This window comes from Callithrix jacchus, chromosome 5, assembly GCF_049354715.1.
Source record: "Callithrix jacchus isolate 240 chromosome 5, calJac240_pri, whole genome shotgun sequence".
Lineage (NCBI taxonomy): Eukaryota > Metazoa > Chordata > Mammalia > Primates > Cebidae > Callithrix > Callithrix jacchus.
Genome location: NC_133506.1, coordinates 54,422,176 through 54,445,451, shown reverse-complemented (window position 1 = coordinate 54,445,451; position 23,276 = coordinate 54,422,176). Strand labels below are relative to the sequence as shown.

General features: G+C 46.5%; 2 protein-coding genes across 10 annotated transcripts in view; both read right to left on the bottom strand.

Annotated features, from left to right (window-relative positions):
• The window catches only part of LOC100408515 (guanine nucleotide-binding protein G(s) subunit alpha), a 70,973-nt gene that overhangs the window by 35,140 nt on the left and 12,557 nt on the right, over nt 1–23,276 (bottom strand). For 4 of the 8 annotated variants that reach the window (XM_035299048.3, XM_054255506.2, XM_035299049.2 and 1 more), the window contains exon 1: nt 20,377–23,002. The exons of the other annotated variants lie outside the window; for them this stretch is intronic. In XM_035299048.3, coding sequence (XP_035154939.1) covers nt 20,377–22,471 — 2,095 coding nt within the window. In that variant the 5' untranslated portion in view covers nt 22,472–23,002. Of the gene's footprint in view, nt 1–20,376; nt 23,003–23,276 lie in introns of those variants that run through there. 8 annotated transcript variants of the gene reach the window in all.
• Nucleotides 1–23,276, bottom strand: part of LOC103787209 (neuroendocrine secretory protein 55) — a 64,011-nt gene that overhangs the window by 28,178 nt on the left and 12,557 nt on the right. The gene's annotated exons all lie outside the window — the stretch shown is intronic.

Sequence of the window (23,276 nt, the reverse complement as noted above, 5' to 3'; positions counted from 1 at the left end):
CTGAAAGAAACCCACACTTCTGAGCAACTTTGAACTCTGCCATTAGAATCCATGACATTTATTCAAATACACATTATGGGAGGCACTCCTAATATTCATCCCAGCCATCACCTACTTAAATTATAAGGAAACTCGAGTGTCAGGAGCTTTCAAAATTAGCTTAATTTCCTTTTCCTAAAGATCGTACATCTCAGAAAGGCCCCTTTTAAGTTACACTGGGAACTTAATTGGCAGGCTTTTGGGTTTCTATCAGGGCATTGCTGATAATCTAGCAAGTCAAGATGGCAATCTGCGCCGCCCTCAATGGAATCATCAGCTGTTACTACACCTCTGAATAACTCTAATTTAAGGTGTGAAATCAACCCAAGTGCCACTAAGCCCCAGTTTTTCCTAAGGCTATAAACTGCAGGACAGTTTTGGGGAGGGGCTGTTTATGTAACATACAAACAACAAGGTTGTTTTGCTGCTGGCTTACTTGCTGGCCTGGCGTTCTGCTTCCTTGCTTCTTCCCCAAGCGCCCCCCACATTATATTTCTTTTTTAAAGAAAGCAAAGCAACCGTATAGTACTCAAGCCTCTTTTATTTCCTGACTGTTCTATGTGTCATAGCCGCGGACGCCGGAGAAAAACACGGGGCTTGTCATTATCGACCAGAGCTGGATGAGTCAGGCACCCCGAAGGCTGCGATCTGAACCTGACTGTGCCGCTGAATGGGGTGGAGGGCACCCCGCTGCCAGGCGGAACAACACTAAGCAAGCACTACGCTGCTACTTGGAAATCTGGGGTGAGGGGTCTGCATGTCCTGGGGGTCACAGTGAAAGAAAGTCGATTCACTGCTTTGGGGGCTGCTAGGCAGCCATAGACTTGGCTTGAGAATAACAGGGTATGGGGCTGGAACAAGAGGTGGGGATTGGGTGACTGCCCAAAGGCCCTCTCCGGTTCCCCCCAATGCCTTTTGTTAGAATGCTACTCTTAAGAACCACACTATTAAAAATGTGACTCTCAGGGCTTTTGGGCCTCATAGAGCTCTTTATTAAAATGCAAATGTCCCTAAGAGTAGCCCCATAAGCCTTTGCCAGCTAAGGGGATTAACTGAAGAGAACACAGCCACCTGCAGGGAGGTAAGGAGGCCTGGGGCCAAATCGCTTCTCAGATTTGCCATGTGCTCATCTGAGATCACCCAGAATGCAAAATTCAGGCATTCCCATTTCAGTGGCAAGTTTTATGAAGCCACAACTTAATAATTCTATAAATCTCAATCATATTTACTATGGAACAAAATTTAGCTGAGAGTTCTTTCAGTTCAGTCATCCACACAAAAAAAACCTTCCCTTGTCATATTTTTAACATAAAAAATAGCTAGCAATCTGTGTTACACACTCATATTTTCAAAAAAACATAAAGGTCACTATCAAGTGCTGTGATAGTTACAGAGACCTATCAAGAAGACATATTATTTCAAGGGCAATGAATAGATAATTGAAAAGTATTTCTGAAAGGAAAGTTGGAAATAAAATTCTGGAAATTAAAATGTGTTTTTCTTTCCACAATGGCTGGGGATTTATTATAGAATTTGAATATATAATATCTCTATTTGCATTAGGGAACAAAAGAGACCCGAAGCTCAGGATCTAAGATGGAGGACTGGAATGAAGAGAGAGGGCAGGCCAGGAATTAAGATGGAAGGTAGACCAGGAGCTAAGATGGAGGGCAGACCAGGAGGGAAGATGGAAGACTAGAGCTAAGATGGGGGCCAGCCCAAGAGCTAAGATGGCGGATGAAAGCACTAAGGTAAAAGCACTCTACGGTATATCAGGACCTGGCTGCACACTACACTTTCCCGTCTTACTCTCAAAACACTAATCCTAGACATAGAATATTTCTAAAGTTAGGTGGGAGACATTGGGCCCATTCTCCTAAGATAATTTTAGTCTTGAAAGATCCTGGAAGGCACAGTTTGGCTCCAGAGAGAGAGCAATGGAAGAAGGAATTTGGTAAAAGGCAGTTCTCAGCACCACTCCTGGGCCAGGCCTCTGCAGCCTCTCCTGAAAACAAGCCGGCTCCTCAGCATGACCCGTAACCCTCTGGGCTACGCCTCCTGGAGAAAGGCCTCGTTCAGTCACATGACTGACAAGTTTTCAACAGGGAGGTCTACCCATGACTAGAAACGGTTCAATCAGTGCTGTTTGTGCAGAAATTTTCAGCCTCAGAGTGGCATGAAAATCTGAATGGCTGTGCCTGTCAAATGTTTGTTTTGACCCCAGCAGATCCTTCTGGCTTTTCTGCAGTTTGATTATCAGCACTCGTGACACTTTTAAGTAAGCTCTGATTTGGTGTGCTCAGCTGGGCTGGAAGACTCTTAGCAGGCTGTTGAAGTCTTTTGGTTGACAATCTCCATCTCGCCTTATTTATTCCCTGTGTAATCACTTAGCAGAGACTGCCCACTCGTGCTAACTTCCTGGGTTGTTTTGATTCCATCAAGGGAGTAGCAATGTCTCGCACCTTTGTCTTCCCCACTGGGAAGGGCACTGATTTGGCACTCAATACATGTATATTGAATGAATGAATGAATAAATGAAAATGCCTGAGTTGAGGCAAACTCACTGACCTGGCAAGGATTCATTCTTCTAAGGGATGTGGCAGATACGTGAGTGGCTACTGCAAGCTTAGAGATGCTACTAGACAGACAAAAAGGAGTAAGGCTATTTCAACCTACAAGTTAACCAAAAAATTAAGAAATAACTTAGCAGTGAGAAAAAAATAGTTCCCATGTACCAAGGACTGGGTAGTATTCCACGCTTTTGCCAAGTTGGACATAACCTACATATGGGTAAACCTCAGACCTGCCAATAGTCAAAAATTTGAAAAATTAATTTGTGACAACTGTTTTCACTTGGAACCAGGATAAATTTAACTATGTTCTTAAATTAGGCATGTCATTTTATGCTAAATTTCCATTAAACATTTCCCAACAACATTTCTTTCTTCCTGAAGATCCACCATGACCCCTAACTCCCTGGAAACTCCAAAATGTCACAGAAGGCACATTTTAAAAACATATTTGTGAATGAGTTCCTTTTCTTAGCTATTAGATCAGCAATTCTTTCCCCCAACAGCGGCCCCTAATCAGCCATTTTGCTAAGTCTCAAAGCAACACAAATTTAGCTCAAATCAATTAGCAACACATTTCTAACTCTTGGCGCTTGGGGAGAGTCTGAACTCCTCCTGGTGGAACGAGTCAAACGCCTTGAGAATGAAAGGAGAGGCGGGTCAGCCCTGGAAGCCGCTTCTGCCTATGTGGGTGTGCTTCGCAAGAAGCCAAAACGTGGGAGAATGGGGTTCAACCACAACAAATTAGGATGAAATTTTGATTTTATTTTTTTCTCTTGAGCTGATGAATAAAGCCCAGGACATAGGAAGGAGCTAACGGAATGTTTTCCCCACCAATGCCAGGAAGTTGAAGGTCTGCTCTTGTGATTCGCATCTGGCTGTGATGTTCTCTCTCTGCCCCCCACCCTCACCCCAGTACAGAGCAATCGACCTTGCCCCTGGTCTCTTCCTGCTGAATTCCCCCCTTTTCTCTTCCCCTTGCCCTTCCTTACTGAACAGAATTGTCTTCCCTCTCTAATGAACATACCCCAAGAGAATAAAACTTGTTTTTCAAAGTGGGGAGTGGGAGGGAAGGAAGAAAGGAAGGAAGGGAGGAAGGAAGGAAAAAGAAAAAAAAATAAAACAATGCCTCTAGTGGGTCTGGCTATCACCCAATTCTCGAGGATATCAATTGTAAAATTCAAAGGTTTCCCCAACATTAAAGATGTATACTTAACATGTAAGATGCCCACTTTTCACCTTAGGGTTTGCTTTGTTTTGTTCTGGATAATTATCAAATTTAAAATTCACGATTTTTTTTTTTAAAGAACTAGAAGGTTCTCTGCGTGCCAGACTTCCTAAAACAAAACAAAACCACTTAGTGGGACAAGGCTCGTGAAAGCACTTGGAAAAGAAGGCTGTGTTACAGGCAGGGTATTCCTCACTTTAAAATAAAACTAAAATGGACCATCACTTTAGAATCAGGAGATACACATTTGGGAAAGCAATAAGAGGTGAGACAGCAGTGGTCAGAGCTTGGAGGGTGGCGGTGGCCCTGTCTTGGCACACAGCACAGGCCTCTGTTCCAGCTCTTTTGGTTGGCACTTGAACCAACAAGGCACCTCATGGGGCAGTGGGATGGGGAGGAGAGGATGCCCCAGCCTGGACTGTGAGGCTGCCTCTCCTCCCCCTGCTCCTGCCCAGTCCAGCCAGCCTGGCCCCTCAGCTGTGCTGGCCACACCCTCCCTGGCAGTGCTCCATTTCCTGCCTGGTAGGAGGATAATCACTTGCAACCTGATCCTCTCTTCTGTTCTGGACTAGAAGTTCCTAGAGGGCAAGGACCCTATTCGGTGCTTAGAGCTAAACTTGGCAAAGGCACTCTTTTCTTTTCACTCTCTCTCCCTCCTCCTTCCCTTCTTCCTTATTTCTCTTTCCTTTCCCTCTTTTTTCCTCCTCTCTCTCCCTTTCAATTTTTTTTTTTTTTTTGACATGGAGTTTCACTGTTGTAGCCCAGGCTGGAGTGCAATGGCACCAACTCAGCTCACTACAACCTCCACCTCCTGAATTCAAGCGATTCTCCTGCCTAAGCCTCCCAAGTAGCTGGGATTACAGGCCTGCGCCACCATGCCCAGCTAATTTTGTATTTTTAGTAGAGACAGGGTTTCTCCATGTTGGTCAGGCTAGTCTTGAACTCCCTACTTCAGGTGATCTGCCTGCCTCAGCCTCCCAAAGTGCTGGGATTACAGGTGTGAGCCACCGTGCCCTTTCAAATTTTTTAATTTAATTTCTACTTATTTCTTTCCTTCCATTTGCACCTTCACTTCTCACTGTCTCTTTCTTTCAACAATAAACAACTGGCCAAAGGGAACTGGTTTTAACTTCTGAGTTGTTCACAAGGACCTTGGAATTTCAAAAGATCAGAGAAGGAAAAACAAAGGGAGGAACCCAGATTCTTTCCCTTCTCTTCCCCAGCTAGGAAAAGGACTGAACAAGTGACAGAACTGGGGAGGACTGTGGGAACCCGGGAAGAGCTCTCAGGAAGCTGGCTGTTAGTGTGTGTTTGTGAAGAAGGCGATTAATAGGAAACTGCACACCGTGGTTAATGCCCTAAGACTATCCATGCACCTAAGTAAAGAGCAGAGGGAGGTAAGGATCAATATAGTCACAGCAGGGTGAGGGCAGGGTATGGGGGTTTCCTGTAATATTATGATGTCATTTTAACAATAAATACAACTTCTAGGAGAAAAGGCACCAGGCCAAGTGTGGGATGTGGGTTCCGTGTACTGTGGGAAGTGAAAGTGGGCATTTGGGCCCCAGAATGGGGAGTTCTAAGAGGGTGTGGCTCCCTCTCAGGGAGGGATTTGTGCATCTGGCTCGGGGAGAAGACTGGCCAAGAAAGCCACCAAATAAACAGACCAAAACCCCTTCCCCAAGGAAAGCACTGAGTAGCCGGATTGGTGTTAAAAGTAAGGTCCCCAGGCCCCAAGACAGGATGAGAATCTCAACCAAAACACCCTGGAAACGTGGGACATTTTTCTGTTTGCACATCCTACATTTCATCTAGAGAATTCTAAGAGCCCACTTTCTGAGTGCAGACCCAGCCATTCTGAGTTCTCTGCTGACCTCTGGTGGGGAGGAGCTCCAGCAGCCCAGGAAAAGTTGGAAAGAGGCAGCTACCTGCCCTGGTCACCTCTGCTCCCCATCTGCCTTCAGCCAACACTGAGGGTCACCTGCCTCAGGGTCACCTGCCCTCAGCCAACACTCGGGGCTAGAAGTCAGGAACTGTGAGAAGGAGAAACTGCAAGAAAAGCTTTAAAGACTCCCCAGAAGAATATGGGCATAAGAGGAAAATGTTGTAGGAAAGTTATCAACTAAGAAAAATTTTTAAATAGGAGGGTTGGAGGGATGTTTATGTTAAATCAATCTTTCGTATTCAGTTTCTTTCACTTTACAATGTTAGGAGTGAGGGGAGAGAGAGTGTGTGAGTACAGAGGGTAGGTAAGTTTGATCAGAAAGGAAGAAATTCCCATTGGAGGACTCTCTGGCCCTCAAGTGGGAACCTGTGGGGCCCTTCTCAAATAGACGACCTCATCATTTTCCAGCTCCTGGGTGGGGTGTCGGGGGCAGAATGAAAGGGAATGGCAATGGCACCTGTTCTTGGAACCAAGGAATTTGGTCCAGACACCATCAGACCCAGCTTCCCCTCCAGTGGAAAGGAGGCCTAAAGAAGCCAGAAGCGGCCTGTCCCAAGGCAGTGCTGAGCCTCAGATGGACAGTGGGGGCCCCATGCTTAGAGAAGACGCCTTCGCTGATGAGACTGCCCGGTGCGCTGTCAGTGTGAAGCACTGAGAATTAAAGAGGGGTTGAGGAGGGGATAAACTGAAAACTAGCCCTGAGGTCTCAGAGGTCCTGAAAAACCCCATGATGCTTGCATGAATGGAAAAATAATGATTTATCCCTAGCAAGCGCCTTCTCTGTAAAAAATCATCAACCATGCAGCTCAAATTCTGCTCTATCTCCCTGCATCTTCCTATATTATTTTAAATGCTAACTCCTCCAGGAAGGTCCCTTGGATTTCCCTGGTGGAAACTGGACCTCTGCTTACCTATGAAACTGTTTTCTAGCCCTTGAAAGAGTTTACCATGAAACTCTGCTCCTACAAAGACTCTCCCAGTGATGGGGACCCAGAAAGTATTAATTATTTACCAAAGGACAACAGAGGGCCCTGCCATTTGATTTCCTATACACTCTGCCATTTTGAAACAGACATTTTAAAAAGTGTGTGTGGGATGGGGTGTTGGCATACCTCGTCTATTTAAACTTTATAGGAGTATTAAAAACGTTTTAAAGTGAAAAAGACATCCCTTCTGTTTTTCCAGTTTAGGAAAACTAGGACCAGAACATAAAGGGATTTGTCCAAGACCCCAGGACCAGTTCCCAGGAGACCCGGGGCCCCAGGGCTTTGAATCTGGAGGTTACCTGATAGTGTGCTTTCTGCCTTGGCTAAACTCTACAGATCCACTAGTTAAAAGTGGCCGGAATTTATCCTTAGATGTCAATTGCTCAACTGAAAACTTTTTAAAGCATTCCTCAGCCTTAGGGACGGGGGCTGTGTCCCTGGGAAAGAGGCTTTAGAGAGGGGGATGCGGGTTCTGCCTTAGGCGCCAGTGCAAGAGGGAATTTTTGAAGCCAGGCTGTCAATAGCAAAAGCCGAGCGCCATCTGCCAGTCGGTTCTAAGCAGTCCTGCTTTCATTGTTTCCACTTCCCAGCCCTGAATACCTAGTGTTCTCATTTGTTTCCCACCAAAAAAAAAAAGGTAGTTCCTGCTCAGAAAGCCCCCCCAAAATAAGAACACTATTTAAAAAAAAATCTCAGAAGACAGAGAGAGAGAGAGAGAGAGAGAGAGAGAGAAAAGGAGAGAGAAGGCGAGAAAGAAATTCAAAAATTCCTCAGGAGGCTGATTTCTGTTCTGCATTGTGAAACTTCTGAGAAAAATGAAAGATGAGCCCCCTTTCTCCAACTAAGGCAGCCCTCATGGTCTTCCTTCTTTCTGACCCCTTCCCCCACTTTTTTCTGGCAGAGCAGGTGCCCCACTTTGAACCTGCCTTAACGTCTGAAATCAGACCCTAACTCTGGGGAATCAAGACTGTAGAGCCAGAAGGGGAAAAAAAAGTCTGGGCACTATGGCTCATGCCTGTAATCCCAGCATTTTGGGATGCCAATGTGGGTGGATCACCTGAAGTCAGGAGTTCAAGACCAGACTGGTCAACATAGGGAAACCCTGTCTCTACTAAAAAGACAAAAACTAGCTGGGAGTGGTGGTACATGCCTGTAATCCCAGCTACTCAGGAGGCTGAGGCAGGAGAATTGCCTGAACCTGGGAGGTGGAGATTGCCAAGACCACGCCACTTCACTCCAGCCTGGGTGACAGAGCAAGACGCCATTTCAAAAAAAGAAAGAAAGAAAGAAAAAAAGAAACAAGAGCCATGTCCACTATCCACGAACTGTCAGCTTAAGTCTGAGGCTGAGATGCCTGCAAGCATTTTGGATTCATCCCTGGCATCTGAGTCCAAGTCTCTATCTCAAGCCTCCTTTCTCAAGCTGTCCCTGTCCTGTCTCCACCTAGGGTCTTTACTTCTTCATACATAAAGCTGAACACAGAGATACCCTCTGCTTCCTCCTTGATGACCCATCAAATTTAAAGTGCTCTCCTGACCGTGGCAGGACTCCAGGAATACTTGGCAGAATCATCCCCAAATGAAGCCTTGTCAATACTTTCAAGAATCAAACTTTAGCCTTTTCTGGATGTCAACTTGGTAAATTCATGAAATCCTAGAATAAAGTACTAGAATGAACCAAGATCCCAGGAATGAGAACCCCCAACTTCTAATCCAGTGCTGTTTGTAGTATCCCAGGACCCTCCCAAAGAGCTGGGGGTCCTCTGCCCACGGCCAACTCCACTAGTTCAGACCGACCACAGAAGACAGCAAGGAGTAAACAGTGTAAGCTCACAAACACCAAACAGCCCTAGGATGCACGATTTCATAAGACAACTCCAGAATGGCTGGATCGCATCACCAACGTTTCCAGACTCCCACTCAGAAAGGGGAACCCTCCTGGGAGTGTCCATCCTAAAACCTGCCCTAGCCATTTGTTTTGCAAAACAAAATGATCTAATGTGCTTCCCTTTTAGCAGCTGAAAATGCTTAATTATAAATAGCTAGAAGTTTTTTCGGCAATCCAACTTAAAAAATATTTTCCCCTAATGTCTGGCATTTATTTTTGGGTTCTGCCCTGAGTCTTCTAAGCATTTACTTGGAAAGATGTTAAACTTCTCCAGGCAAAATGTCAAAATCAACATTCAAAAAGCTTGCCTTGGGTGATTTCTAGGATTCTGCAGTAAGAAGGTTTTATAGTTAGGGGGCATTTTGCTTAGCTGAACTTGTGACATAAAAAGCTAGTCTTCAGACAAGTTTTGATTTCAAATGATATTTTAAATTTTACATGTCTAATATATAATTTATCAAACTGCCAATATATTTCTATGTCTTCCCCTAAAGAAATCCTAACAGTGAAAGCTAAAGTGTTGAAATACATGTGCAAGTCTGGAGTGTAGAGTGGTTATTGTCTTTATTTATTTATTTTTCTGGCCTTTGCAATGAACTCAGAGGTCACAAATTCCAAACTCCCTTAAAAAAAAGAAAAAACCTCCTTTGTCTGAAAAAATTAGATCCCTGATGAATCTGTAGCATCTGAAAAGTCTACAGAAAGACTAAATGGGGGCAAAAATATAAATGTGTTAAGAGTCAAAATATAACAAAGAAGTTATTATTATTATTATTATTATTGAGATGGAGTTTCGCTCCTGTTACCCAGGCTGGAATGCAATGGCGTGATCTCGGCTCACCGCAACCTCCGCCTCCTGGGTTCAGGCAATTCTCCTGCCTCAGCCTCCTGAGTAGCTGGGACTACAGGCACACGCCACCATGCCCAGCTAATTTTTGTATTATTAGTAGAGACGGGGTTTCACCATGTTGACCAGGATGGTCTCGATCTCTTGACCTCGTGATCCACCCGCCTCAGCCTCCCAAAGTGCTGGGATTACAGGCTTGAGCCACCGCGCCCCACCCAAAGAAGTTATAAAGTCACCTTCCATAATGATTACTTGGGAGAGAGGCCAGTCACATGCAAGTTAGGGGCTTAGACCACTGTTTAAAACTAAGATCACAACTTAGTCCTGTTATGATTATTCCAAGAAATAACAGTTTTAAGAGCCTTCCCTAGGATGGAGAAGGGGGTGTCCATTTTATCAAAGACCAAGTGCAAGACTCTTGAGCAGGAAATGTCTTGGATGGCTTAGCTGTGTTTTATTCCTAAGAGATCTTATGCTCTTTCTCAGTATGGTCATTCAGAGAAGTGCCCCTCTCTCTTGCAATCTAACTTCCTGGCTTGGAAGATCAGTTGCTAAAGGTTATACACTTCCATGCAGCAGAGTGCTTCCTTATGGGCCTGGGAGACCTTAGGGAGACCCAGCAACGGGGCCCATACATACTGGTTGCTGGCGTGTACACATGATCAGTTAAAGGCTCGGCTACTGTTTTAGGGGAACACATGAAGTGGGGCCCCTGCCACCCTAGAGCTGATACGTTGTCAGCAGCCATCTGACAGATGGGTCCTTCATGTCTTGGCATCCTTCTCTCCAATTGAGTGTGCACCAGTCAGAGAGAGAATTCCCAGCCTGCTACAGGAAAAGGCATCCTTAAGAAACCCTAAGTGGTAGATATGATCATTTAAGGGTAAAGGCTATTTAAACACTAATTTGACCCAGCAATGGGACTAACTTTGTTACTCAAAGTCAGCTCATTGTTTACTTCCCTGAAAGAATTCCCTTTTCTATTCTAGTTAGGATCATGTGGTTCACTTTCTTCTCTGAGATTTCTAGAAATTACTTCTACCCAAGAATACAGGTCACCAAAGTCAGTATGAACATTTCTGACTGGTTGATAGTAACTGCAGGCTGGGCTCAGTGGCTCATGCCTGCAATCCCAGCACTTTGGGAGGCCGAGGTGGGTGGATCACCTGAGGTCAGGAGTTCGAGACCAGCCTGGCCAACATGGTGAAACCCTGTCTCTACTAAAAACATAAAAATTAGCTGGCCATGGTGATGGGCACCTGTAATCCCAGCTACTCGGAAGGCTGAGGCAGGAGAATTGCTTGAACCCAGGAGGTGGAGTTTGCAGTGAGCCAAGATTTAGCCTGGGTGACAAGAATGAAACTCCATCTCAAAAAAAAGAAGTAACTGCAGTGGACAAACTTTTCTCCGAAGATATACATAATTTAAGATATGCAAGTTACAATATGCATGATCTGGAAGTTTCCCCAGAATTTGATACTGATATTAGGGCAGTAGTTGTCAATAAGGGGTGACATTTGGCAGTGACTAGAAACAGTTTGTGTGTGTGTGTGTGTGTGTGTGTGTGTGTGCGCATGTGAGTGAGAGAGAGAGAGTTACTGGTATGTAGGGGTCAGGAATGCTGCTACATATCCTACAGTGCATAGGACAGCCCCCCATGACAAAATGTTAATGAAGCCACTAAGAGGACCTGTCTGTTAGACTGCGCCCCCGAAAATGCCCCCAAAATCCTAGCACATAGTTAACTAGGAGAATTCACAGCATAAAAGTAAAAAGCTGTTCTCGCTAAAGCTTTGGGGCCTATTTGAATTCAAGCTCTGTCCTGGGGTGGGAGGTAGCGGTAAAAGTAAAAGGGAGCCCTTCCTCACATTGGCTGGCCCAGGCCACCTCTCTCATTTTTACATAGACATGCCATCTGTTTTCTGCCTTATACTGTCTCACCATCTAGTGGTCACCTGAAATATTAATTCACATCACCATCTTTGAGCCGTTCTGGAGCCAGTCATTTAAAAATTCCCATGTCGGGGGGCAGTGGACAGAAGGAACCCCCTGAATGACGTCAGCGATTTAATTAATAAGTTAATTCAGCATCTTGCAGGCCTAGTAGAGCCACAGAAAGAGCAGCTATAAGGAATTAGGATGGACACTTCCTGAGATTTCAAAAGCATATGAAAGCCAAAAAAATCAAGGGGCTGATTGTAAGTAAGGTCTGTCTTTTTAGAAGAGAAACCCACAAGGCTTCTGCTTAAATCCCCTGGACAAAGATGTTACATAACCATAGATTTTTTAAAAGGTATCTATTTAAAAGGATATGTTCAAGTGGTCTCAGTAATGTAAGTGCCTATATACTTCCTAAATAACACCATTCCTTTTTTTTTTCTTTTTTTGAGATGGAGTCTCGCTCTGTCTTGCCCAGACTGGAATGCAGTGATGCAATCTCGGCTCACTGCAACTTCTATCTCAGGCTCAAGCGATTCTCCTGCTCCAGCCTCCCGAATAGCTGGGATTACAGACATGTGCCACCATGCCCGGCTAATTTTGTATTTTTAGTAGAGATTGGGTTTCTCCATGTTGGCCAGGCTGGTCTTGAGCTCCCAAACTCAGGTGATCCACCTGCCTTGGCCTCCCAAAGTACTGGGATAACAGGCCTGAGCCACTGCGCCCAGCCAATAACACTATTCTTGACAGGTTTCCTGTTTTCATTTTCTTAAACTGGAACACCAGCTATCACAACTCTAGTAAAATGGAGGCACAGACATATGGGTCCCAGAGCCCCAGGGGAGTTGGAATGGATAATCACTAAGACACGTGCTTCTCTTTCCTTTAGAAGGGTCATGTCACGACCCTTCTTGGGTTCTGGACTGTCCCACAATGGCTGACTTTAGTTTCTGTGGATCATGATAAATATAACTCCTTTCCCCCCACCAAATATCCCATAGCTTCAAACTTACCTGAATGCAGGTTCCCTGTAAAAATTCCATCATGTAATTTGCACGCCAGCAATCAATTCAATGGATGGCAAAATTGTTTAAATGGGAAAGAGGAGAGAGATAGTATGGTGTTTTGATGGAGGGCCAGAGGCAAGAGCCAGATAACTCATAAGAGAGAGACTCTTGCAGCCCAAGTCTTAATTTCCTTATAAGAATGGATGCTCACTCAGTGGTGACACTGAGCTTGTAAAAGCTCAACTGTGACACTCCTTAGAAAGTAGTACAGAGATTTTTTCCTTCCCATTATCAACTCATTAAAGGAAGTTTAAAGTACTTACTCTGTCCCACACACAGAATGTGTGTGACAATGTCGGAAACATTGACTGACTCATAATAAATCTGAGGTCGGATAACAATTTATACTACCTTTATACCTCTCTCCTCGCCCCAAATTGAATCATTCAAAAACATTTAGTAAGATCCAATGTGCAGTTCTGTGGGCAGAATTCCACAAGTCAAAATACTCCTGAATTTAAATACTCCTGAGGTTTAACAAATTACTCTGCAATGCAATTTGGGATTTTACTTCTAAGGAAGTACAACAGAGGCACACTCCCTTAATTGCCATTGCTCCGTCACAGATCAGTTGCCTAACATTCTTCCCTTAGCATAGCTCCCAGTTGTTACATGCAGGAAAGTGCTCCACTGATCCTAACTTGAAAGGTGTATGCCTCATGCTCAAAGCATCCTATGTTTCAAGAGAGCATGTGACGATCAACGTAATGAAAAGTCAAACATGGTTTTATTGTGTTGTTCCCTACCTCTTTCTTGGAGGTGTCTTCATCTTCAGTTCCCATGGGCTGGCCTGCTTTACCATCTGGCGGCTGGAAAGGAAGCTAAATGCATCTTCTTTTCTTTTCTCTTCTTGTGTGTGTAATAACCGTAGAACAATCCAAGCTCAGGTCCTTGAGTTCAGCCTTGGTATTGAGTTGATTTATAGTTAGGAGCTAATCAAAACAGAAGGGGGAGCTGGATATGCAAAGGTGACAGGTGACAAGTCAAAAAGTAAGTTATCTCCTCATCTCTCCCTGCAATGTCATTCACCTGAGAGTGACTTCACACAATTATAAATTTGGCAAGCTGGCATTCATCTACTGCTTGAGTTGATCCTTATTTACAAAATGTAAACAAAGAGTATACTCTTAAAGGTGGAGAGAGAAAGACAGAATGAGATGGCTGGTACTTTAAGAACTTACGCATGAATAGTCTTACAGGAAATGCAAAAAAACCCAGAAAAACAAAAAAAAATTAAAACCCAGCAACAACAAAAAACTAACCAAACCAAAAACCTCACTCGGAGTAGGGCGAAAAAAAAGTCTAGAAGAAAAGTAAGTTTCTACAAATAAAAGTTAAGGCTTAGTACATTGGCTCATGCCTGTAATCTCAGCACTTTGGAAGGCCAAGGTGGGCAGCTCACTTGAGGTCAGGAGTTCAAGACTAGCCTGGCCAACATGATGAAATCCCATCTCTAAAATACAAAAGATAGCTGGGTGTGGTGGCGGGCACCTGTAATCCCAGCTACTGAGGAGGCTGAAGCAGGAGAATCGCTTGAACCCGGGAGGCAGAGGTTGCGGGGAGCGGAGATTGCGCCATTGCACTCCAGCCTGGGTGACAGAGTGAGACCCTGTCTCAAAACAAAACAAAACAAAACCCAAAACATTTTTGGTGACATATATATGCCAAGCACTGTGTGGAGCATGCTGCCCTTTAAAAAAACTCTAGATTTCTCAAATGTAACTTTGCTTCTAGTCGCTGGCCATCTTTTTTGGGGAATTAAGAAAAAAAAAGATATATCCTTTTTTGAAAATACCTCTCCTTTCCCTTGTTCAGGGACTTTTTCCCCATGAGACCTCCGTGGCCAATTTATATCCGTGCCTTCCTTCCAGTATCTAAATTGCAGAAAGGCCACTTAGGGCTTGCAGACTCTTCAGCAGAGCTCCCAAAGAGAGGCTCAGGCCCATTCTCCTCTTTCTTCCTAAAGACAGCATGATCTTATACTCAGGGTGACCTCAGGCCAGAACAGGAATCTGATGGGAACAAAAGCTCCATTCAGTCTAATTCAATGAATCCTCGAAGGTGTGTGTTAGGGCCAGAGTCTCTGAGTCCCTATTTCAAGGGGTCAGAGATGGTCAATTAGGCTGACCAGTGCTTTTAGTTCCCTCCACTGACTTGTTTCAATTGATGGTGGGGACCTTGTGACATCAATTGGCCCTGTCCTTTCTATCTTGAAAATTGCTACTCCTCCTGAGAAATTTGATTTTTAAATGGGCAAATGGCATGAGTGGGTTTGAGAGGAACCTCATATTTGTTACTACAAGTAAAAAATACCAAGAAGTGTAGAATGAATTGTCGCTTGCTACTGATGTGTCTCCTGAGAGTTACTTTATTTAGAGCCATTTGCAGAGCCATAATTTTGCTGGGGTTGGGAGTAAGTTTTATTTGGAGGGAAAACTAACTCTAAAAAGAAGGAGCATGGCTGGCATTGGGAATTTCAAATCTAGGCTACCTTCTCTAAAAAGAAATGTATTTTTTGCTTAATACTAACCTTCCTGGCTGGGTGCAGTGACTCACACCTATAATCCCAGCACTTTGGGAGGCCGAGGCGGGTGGATCACCTGAGGTCAGGGGTTCGAGACCAGTCTGGCCAACATGGTGAAACGCTGTCTCTACTAAAAATACAAAAATTTAGCCAGGTGTGGTGGCGCATGTCTGTATCTCAGCTATTTGAGAGGCTAAGGCAGGAGAATTGCTTAAACCTGGGAGGTAGAAGTTGCAATGAGCCAAGATCGTGCCATTACTCTCCAGCCTGCGTGACAGAGTGAGACTCCATCTCAAACAACAACAACAAACCCACAAGTAACCTTCCTGCATGAAAGTCAAAGGTGATTTCTAAGACCACACACTAACTCTTGCTAAATGGAAGTTAGCCTGGACTAGAAGCAAGGCATACTTTCAAAAAAAAATCACTAGGAAGTATATGGAGCAGAGTTATTTCAATAAGATCATGAGATCCAGACCATCGTTCTAAACATTCTAACACTATACTAGAGCTATCCATAAAAGTAACTGCATTTTGTTTTAATAATTATTATTTAGTGGAAATCTAAACAAGGAGAAAAGCTTTAGATCCTGCTAAAGAAAACAAATGTGGGATTAAAAAAAAAAACTTTACAGAAAATCTGCATAAAACAAAAGGAAAAGAGAGGCTCGGCAAACTAAGACTGCAATGTTGCCGTGCTGGCAGATGAGTGAAGGCAAATGTGGAAATGAAATATCACCATAGCAATGACAGCCATCTCAGAAATGGGGGAGCTCACGTTTCATGTACACTCAATGGACATTTATAACCAGGGATCTGTGAGTTTGGCTATAATTCAGAAAGCAGCAGATGACTTGACGTGCCATTTGACAAGGGATTTTAAGAGCACATAGTATACTTACAATAATCATGCTTTACATTTAAACAATGCTTTAAGCTTATCATCACATTTCTGGTAAGCATTATCTTATCTGAATTTGAAACTTGAGATCATTTACCTACCTTACAGTCTTTGAGGAAAAGTGCCTGACATTTAATCTCTGAGCTTTTGGTTTATTTGCCTGTGAAATGGGGCCCTATCAAGTTTTTATTGCCCAGGACTGTTTCAAGAGACAAATATGACTAGATGAAAGCCTTTTAAGGAACGTAAATTGTGGCTAGGCATGGTGGCTCATGCTTGTAATCCCGGCACTTTGGGAGGCTAAGTGGATCACTTGGGGTCAGGAGTTCGAGACTAGCCTGACCAATATGGTGAATCCCCCATTTCTACTAAAAATACAAAAAATTAGCTGGGATGGTGGCTCATACTTGTAATCCCAGCTACTGGGGAGGCTGAGGCAGGAGAATTGCTTGAACCTGGGAGGTGGAGGTTGCAGTGAGTGGAGATCCTGCCATTGCACTCCAGCCTGGGTAACAGAGCAAGACTTTGTTTCAAAACGAACAAAAATGTAAAATATAATCAGAATGTGTTGTTATTTTTATTATTACTGGTTACTAATACTGAGAGCAGTAAGATTTTCAAGTTAGGAGGGTATATACAGAAAGGGGATGACCCCTGATTCCTTCTGCTTAAAACCAGTTTTCCATGGTAGGTAATGTGGGTAAATTTTTAAAAATTAATCTACCTATATGAGAATTTTTTTTTAGAGAAATCTATAGGAATTAAAACTGAGGCAGAATTTCAGACTTTGAGAAACATGAATCTTATTAGGAGACTGAGAAGAAAAAATAATAAAACTATTAAGACTCTAACATTTTGTGGCCTGATAAGCCATGCCCTTCCCACTGCACGAGAAGTTCAGTGGAGGCATTTAGAATACAGAAAAATGGCTGTATGTTAAAAAAAAAAAAAAAGAAAAGAAAGAAAGAAAAAAAGAAAAGAGAGAGGAAAAAAGATACTTCTGCAAGATGGGATGCATTGCATTACTGTTGTACTTGGTGGCATAAATAAATTATCATACAATTAATTATGATTCATTGTATATATAAAGCATCATAGCAGAATGGCCATTATTATATATAGCTTTTTACTGCACAATTTTAATAAATGTGGCAGATACTAAGAAACTCTGATCTATTCCCCGTCTTCAGTTCTCAAACAAGGAGGAAATCACGCCTAAATGAGGTTTTAAAAAATGTTTAAGGCACCAAAATTATTTTAAAATGTAACAGAAACATGGAGCAGTCTATTGGTGGATAGTGTTGAGTGAGAAAAAGACTTCTTTTAAAAGAATATTATAAATTTAGATATTATATATTCTTTAAAAAGAATATTTATATAATACCTAAAAAACTCTTTAGATATTTTAGAATTTTCATCATATTATTGATTTCTATCTACCTTTTTTTCTCTTATTTCTTAAGATTCCCTGTAATGAGGTTAAACTGGGCAATAAAAACAGAAAGCATATGTACATAAATTAAACACACATTTTTCAAGCAACAGATGAATTTGCATGTCACAAATTAGCAACCATATCAAAGGACAGCCATTTGATCTGCATTTTCAGTGGTAGAGATGTAGGGATGTCTTGTTTTATTTGTTGGGACTAGAAAGTTAGTAAAAAGTCTTGTCCTACATGTGAGTTAAGGTCTCATCCTTCCTCCTCTCCCCATCCCCAATCAATAATTCAGGTCCAGAAGAGGAACCTCTGGTCACCTCTGCAAAAGGAAGCCTGATGGAAAACTGTAGCCTGGTTTGACAAACTGCACTGGTCCAGTTTCAGCTAGCAGCTAACACTGGCTATGGTAGTTAAGGCTTATGCTAGACATGGCCCAGGGTTTACCAGCCCTTGTTCTGGACTATGCTGCCTCCAAAGGTGTTTGGCCACCAGCACCTAGGAACAAAGCCAGGACGAGGTGCAAGGTGACCCCAGCAAATCTCCTTTTCTTAAGGTTAATTTTTACTCCTGGTGACAAAATAAAGGGAGACAAAGGAAACTTAACAATATTCTTAAGACCTGGTCCCAGATGTGGACAGTTTGCTGCAGGATGGCTGGCTGTACTATCTATGGTATAAGTCTTCAGTCCTCATGTAAATGGAGACTTACACCCTCTACCCCCACACCCAGGAAGAATAAAGACTAAAATCATGGAGCAAAAGCATCCCTTAGTGGAGATCTGCTAGGAAGGCTTCATTTCCCAAAGGAGGCAACTGAGGCCCCACATGTAAGGTACACCACCAATTTGATAATTAGGGGTCACTTGGGTCTCCTGTCTGTACTCACTTGTGTCTTCCCACCCCCAATTTATAAGTTTGCTTCCCAGACCTGGGCTTAGAATATTGAAATGTTATGGCAAAATCAGTTGTCTGCAGGGAAACCAGGGCATTGTTGTTTAATGTTTGGCGGCTTTAGTGTAGTTGGGACATTTGAAATTTAAAACAACTTCCATGTTATATGTTTTTCGGTAAGTGATAATGTCATGATCTCCCTGGATGGGCATATATAAAATGATCCTCACATTTAAAATTGTGATTTGTGAGAGCCACATCACAATAGCACACAGTTATATGCCAATAATGCCATTCATAAAACCATCACATGTTCTAACAGACTTAACAAATGTAGCACAGCCTTAAAAACTGTGATCTTGAAATCCCTTGAAAGGTCTTAGAGAATAAAATGTAAAAATTAAGCTTGTCAAGTTTGTTTGGAAGTTTTCATTTAAACGACATATTCAGACCATTGCTAATTGCTGCTTTGATTAAATGTGGAAAAATATTTAATGCCCCAGATTTGAAGTTAAGAAGTCTTGGAGGGCTGGGGGAAGAGCAGGGAACTGGGAATGACCAGGGAAAGACTGAGAGATACAGGAAAGGGTCTTGCTGTGGGGTGAGGGGGATCCTGGAGAGGGGAGAGAACCGAATGTGAGCAGAGGAGGAGGGCGAAGGTAGAAGGCCACCAAAATACCCTACTGGTGAGAATATCATGATTTTAACTTCTGTAATCAGAAGACTTTTATATTTTTTTGTACCCAGAGCCAATTTGCAGAAGACCTTACCTTTGACAAGCCTCTTTGCCCCCAGCTAAAGCTGCTTGAAAAAATGCACATGTAAACATTTACATGTTTCATAAGTCATGTTCACGGTTTTTGCCATACTTTGTCCACATACTTAAAATACACTCAGAGCATTTTTTGAAAATTTTTATTTCTGTTGCATTTCAAATACAAAGATGACATTCCACTCCCAACACATAACCCTCAGTTTTTTAAACCAAGCCCCTCCTACTGTACTCTTAGTAAAAATGATTGGCTTACCTCGGGCTCTTCGCTAGGAAAAAAATTAGTTCATATTTTTTAAGCACAGCCACGCCCACACCCTTGGAACCAGCCCCCGCGTGGTTTGGGATCCAGACTTGTCTACAGCAGGTTAAATATTTCCCCTCTCCCCCATCCCCCACCAGGCGAGCTGAGTGTGTGCAGAATACTGAACTGATGTGTGCAGCCCCGGGCGCCCCAGATACCTGTGTGTCTGGTTTTTCAACTGTAAAGGCGGGAGGGTTTGGCGAACGAATGAGAAGTGAGGAAACGCTTAGCGCAAAGGGAAAAAGAGAGAAAGATATACAGGAACAAGGTTACGGAGGCCGGCCAATAGCGACCCCCCTACTCCCCCAGGCCAGGAGCCCTGCTTATTTCCCCGGAGGTCCCGCCACCTTCCCCGCGCGTCCTCCGCACGGCTCACCGCAGATAGCCCAGGCGCAGGTACCACCAGAGTGTGCGGACATCGAAAGTTTCTTTGCCCGCTCCATGGCTCAAACCACAAGACAGCCCGTTCCCAAGTACAAGTACACAGTCGGCGGGTAATTTGGGGGTGCCGGGATAGGAACAGGGGAATTTGAGCGTATCATGCACAGGCGAACACAGAATATGGACACCAACACACGTCAACGACAAGCTGTCAGAGTCCAAGCAGCCGTGCCAGGCGAGGCGGGGACGCGCCTTCCCCAATGACTCCAGCCCACCATGGCCCGCACCAGCCTAGCCAGGGGAGCCCCGGGGCCCCTCCCAGGCAGTTCCTGGCTCACCTGAAGCCCCTGCCTGCTGTCCAGCTTACGGTTGCTGGCGCTGGCCTGTCCAGCCGGAAACGACCCTCAGTGTCGCTCGGCACCACTTTTCTCCCTGGAGGGCATATACTTCGGCCACCCAAATCCACCCAAGATCCCCTCCCGCTCCCAGGGCAAAGTTAGGGTCCCTCCCTGGAACTTTCTAGCAGGCTCTTCCTGCCTTTGGCTGAACCCCCTCCTCCCACTGCCGAGCCCCGCGCGTCCCACCGGGCAGCCCTGCCACCCCCTCCCCGGTTCCCTGGCGGCCCTGCTGCCGACAGGCAGAGTCCGCCGCATTACCTAGAAGCAGCAGGCGGTGCGTACACATGTAGCCCATCTTTTCGTCCTGGAGTTGCTTGTCGATGAGCTTGCTGCGTTTCTTCTCTGCACGCTTCTGGGCCCGCTTCTCCAGGGCTTCTTTGCGCATCTGTCTGCGTTTCTCCGCCAGGGGTACCTTCTTGACCTTGGGGGAGCGTGAAGCTTTGGGCTGGGGACTCTCAGATCGACCGAAGCAGCCCCCGAAGGCTTGCATGAGGAAGTTGCGGAGTAAGTTGCGCCGGGGCTTTCGGCGGCGGCGGTTTCGCCGATGCTGAAACCAGCGGATGCATCCGAAGGTCCCATCGTCGGACTCGTCTCCGCTGGAGTCATCGTCGCTGCTGGCCGCCCCTTCATCGTAGTACCCGTGGCGGCCGCGGCTGCGCTCGGACTTGCCCCGCCAGGCAGACGCGCGAGTAGGCCGTGGAGTAGGCGGATCGGCAGCCTGGATTTCGGGGCTGGGGGGTCTAAGGAGATGGAGCTTGCGTCTGGCCCCGGAGGCAGGGGCTGCAGAGGCTGCCCGGGCTGCTGGGGCTGCCCGGGCGGCAGGAGCGGCTGGGGCAGCTGGGGCCCCAGCGTCAGGCGCAGCTGGGGCGACAGGGGCTGCCCCGGTCTCAGCAGCCGCAGGGGCGCCGGGAGCGTCAGGGGCTGCCCGGGAGTCAGGATCGGCTGGGGCGTCAGGGGCTGCCCCGGCATCTGGATCGGCTGGGGCGTCAGGGGCTGCCCCAGAGTCGGGATCGGCTGGGGCTGCCCCAGAGTCGGGATCGGCTGGGGCTGTCCCGGAGTCGGGATCGGCTGGGGCTTCCCGGGAGTCGGGACTGCCTGGGGCTGTCCCGGAGTCGGGATCGGCTGGGGCTGCCCGGGAGTCGGGATCGGCTGGGGCTGCAGGGGCCGCCCTGGCTGCGGGATCCGCTGAGGCTGCCCCGGCGGCAGGGGATCTGTCCCCCGGAGAGGGGACTTTTCCTCCCTCCGTGGCATCGGTGGCTGTGCCTCCTTCCATCTCGGCTGCTTCCTCCTCAACTGGGGGTCTCTCTGCTCGCTCTCTCTTATCTGGGGCTCCGGAGACCTTGATGGGCGGGCCGTCAAGCGCGATTGGGGGGCTGTCCATGTTGACGGGAGCGTCGTCGACCCCAGCGGGGGCGCTGCCAATCTCAAGTGGGGGTCCGGAGATCTCCATCGGGGGGCTGCTGCTGGTGAAGTTAGGAGGTCTGACAGCCTCTCGGGATGGGCTGCCGATGGTTCCTGGGACCCAGAGGGGAGGCGCATTCGCGGCGGGAGTGAGGCGGACCGCACTCGAGACCGCGACTGCCGCAAACTGGCCACCGCCGTCGTCGACTTGTGCGATGACTCGGGAAAGCCCCGGGGGTGGGCTGTCTTCCCCAAAGCCTTCTCCATCAAGCTCAAATGGCATAGTCTCCTCAGGGGGAGGGCTATAGCCTCCTCCGGAGCCAGCCTTTGGAGGCTTGAGGGCTTGGGGCTCCTCGGGAGGAGCTCTGGGGACCCCTGCAGCACCTGGGCCTCCTGGAGCAAGGTCTGGGACCTGTAAGAGAGGTTGACTGCAGCCTCTCTGGGCAGGCTGGTCAAATTCAAAGGGCATAGCTTCTTCTGGTGGAGGGCTGTATCCTCCCACACCTGGTCTGCCACCACCGAAGGCTCCAGGCTCCATGAGTGCTGAGCCGAAGGCCTCAAGGCCTGTCTGGGCCCCACTGGGGGATCCAGGCTGCTCCAGTGTGGGCCAGAAGCCTCCCAAGCTGGGCTGTTCGACCTCGAAGGGCATGGCTTCCTCGGGAGGTGGGCTGTAGCTTCCATGGGCTCCAGCTTCCTTGAAGGGCGGACTGAGAACCTGAAAGTTGGGCCTGGAGACCACTGGGGTTCCACAGGCCTCGCCGTCATTCTCGAGGGGGATGGGCTCGCTGTAAGGCGGTTCGGTCTCCATCTCTTCGGCTGGGCTAGGCCCAGCACCGGGGGCAGCTGCCCCTGGGGCCTCCAAAGGTGGTTGCTCGGGCTGTTCCCCGATTTCAGGGGAGATATCGTGTTGTCCTGACATATTATTGCCGTCGAGGCAGTTGCGCACGCCCATAACACGGTGGCGGCTTCTTAAAATAAGTTTGGGGCTCCGTAGGACGGAGCACCCAACCGAACTAGGGTGAAAAAAAAATTTTAGAAAAAAATCAAAGTACCAGCTGGAAAGTTCTCCAGCCTCACTTTCCAACCCTTGTGAGGTTGGGGGGTTCAGGGCCTGGAACCCTAGACCGAGGCTGAAGCAACCCAATTGTTACTGGTGGAGTCTTGGTTCCTTCCAGGCCACTTTTTATCCCCTTAGGCTGCACCTCCAGCCCCTCTTCCTTGGTCTGTCCTTATACCCTCCTCTCTTTTTCTTTCTGCTCCAGGCCAGTCCCGCCTGCTTGGATCTGACGAGCGTGCCGATTCGGTCCGAAAATCGCCAGTAGCGCTCTCTCTCTGCCACCAGAGGACGCCGGTTCCAGTGCCAAGCTGGCTCCGGCTCCAGGAGCCTGCTCCCGGCACCAGCAGCCCAGGACTTTGGGTAAGGGGGCTGATGAGCGCAGGCCTCGCAGGGATGTTTTGGCTCCTTCCACTCCTCTCTCCGACTGATTTGGAGTCTTTCTCCTCGCTTCTCCCCTGTCCAGAGAAAGATCTCCTGCGTTGCAGGACACGTGACGCAAGACGTGGGCCTCGGGACGCTGGAGTACAGGAGCTGAAACCCTCCCTCCCCAACCCAACAGACTCCTCGGGGGAGGGGGACTGAAGAAGGGTTTCATCACCCCAGGACACCCCCGAACCCCTGAGTCATAGCCCCCAGCCTCCAGGCAGCCCTGGATCTCAAGTCCCTGGTCCAGAGCGCAAGACTTTTGGTGCCTGGGAAG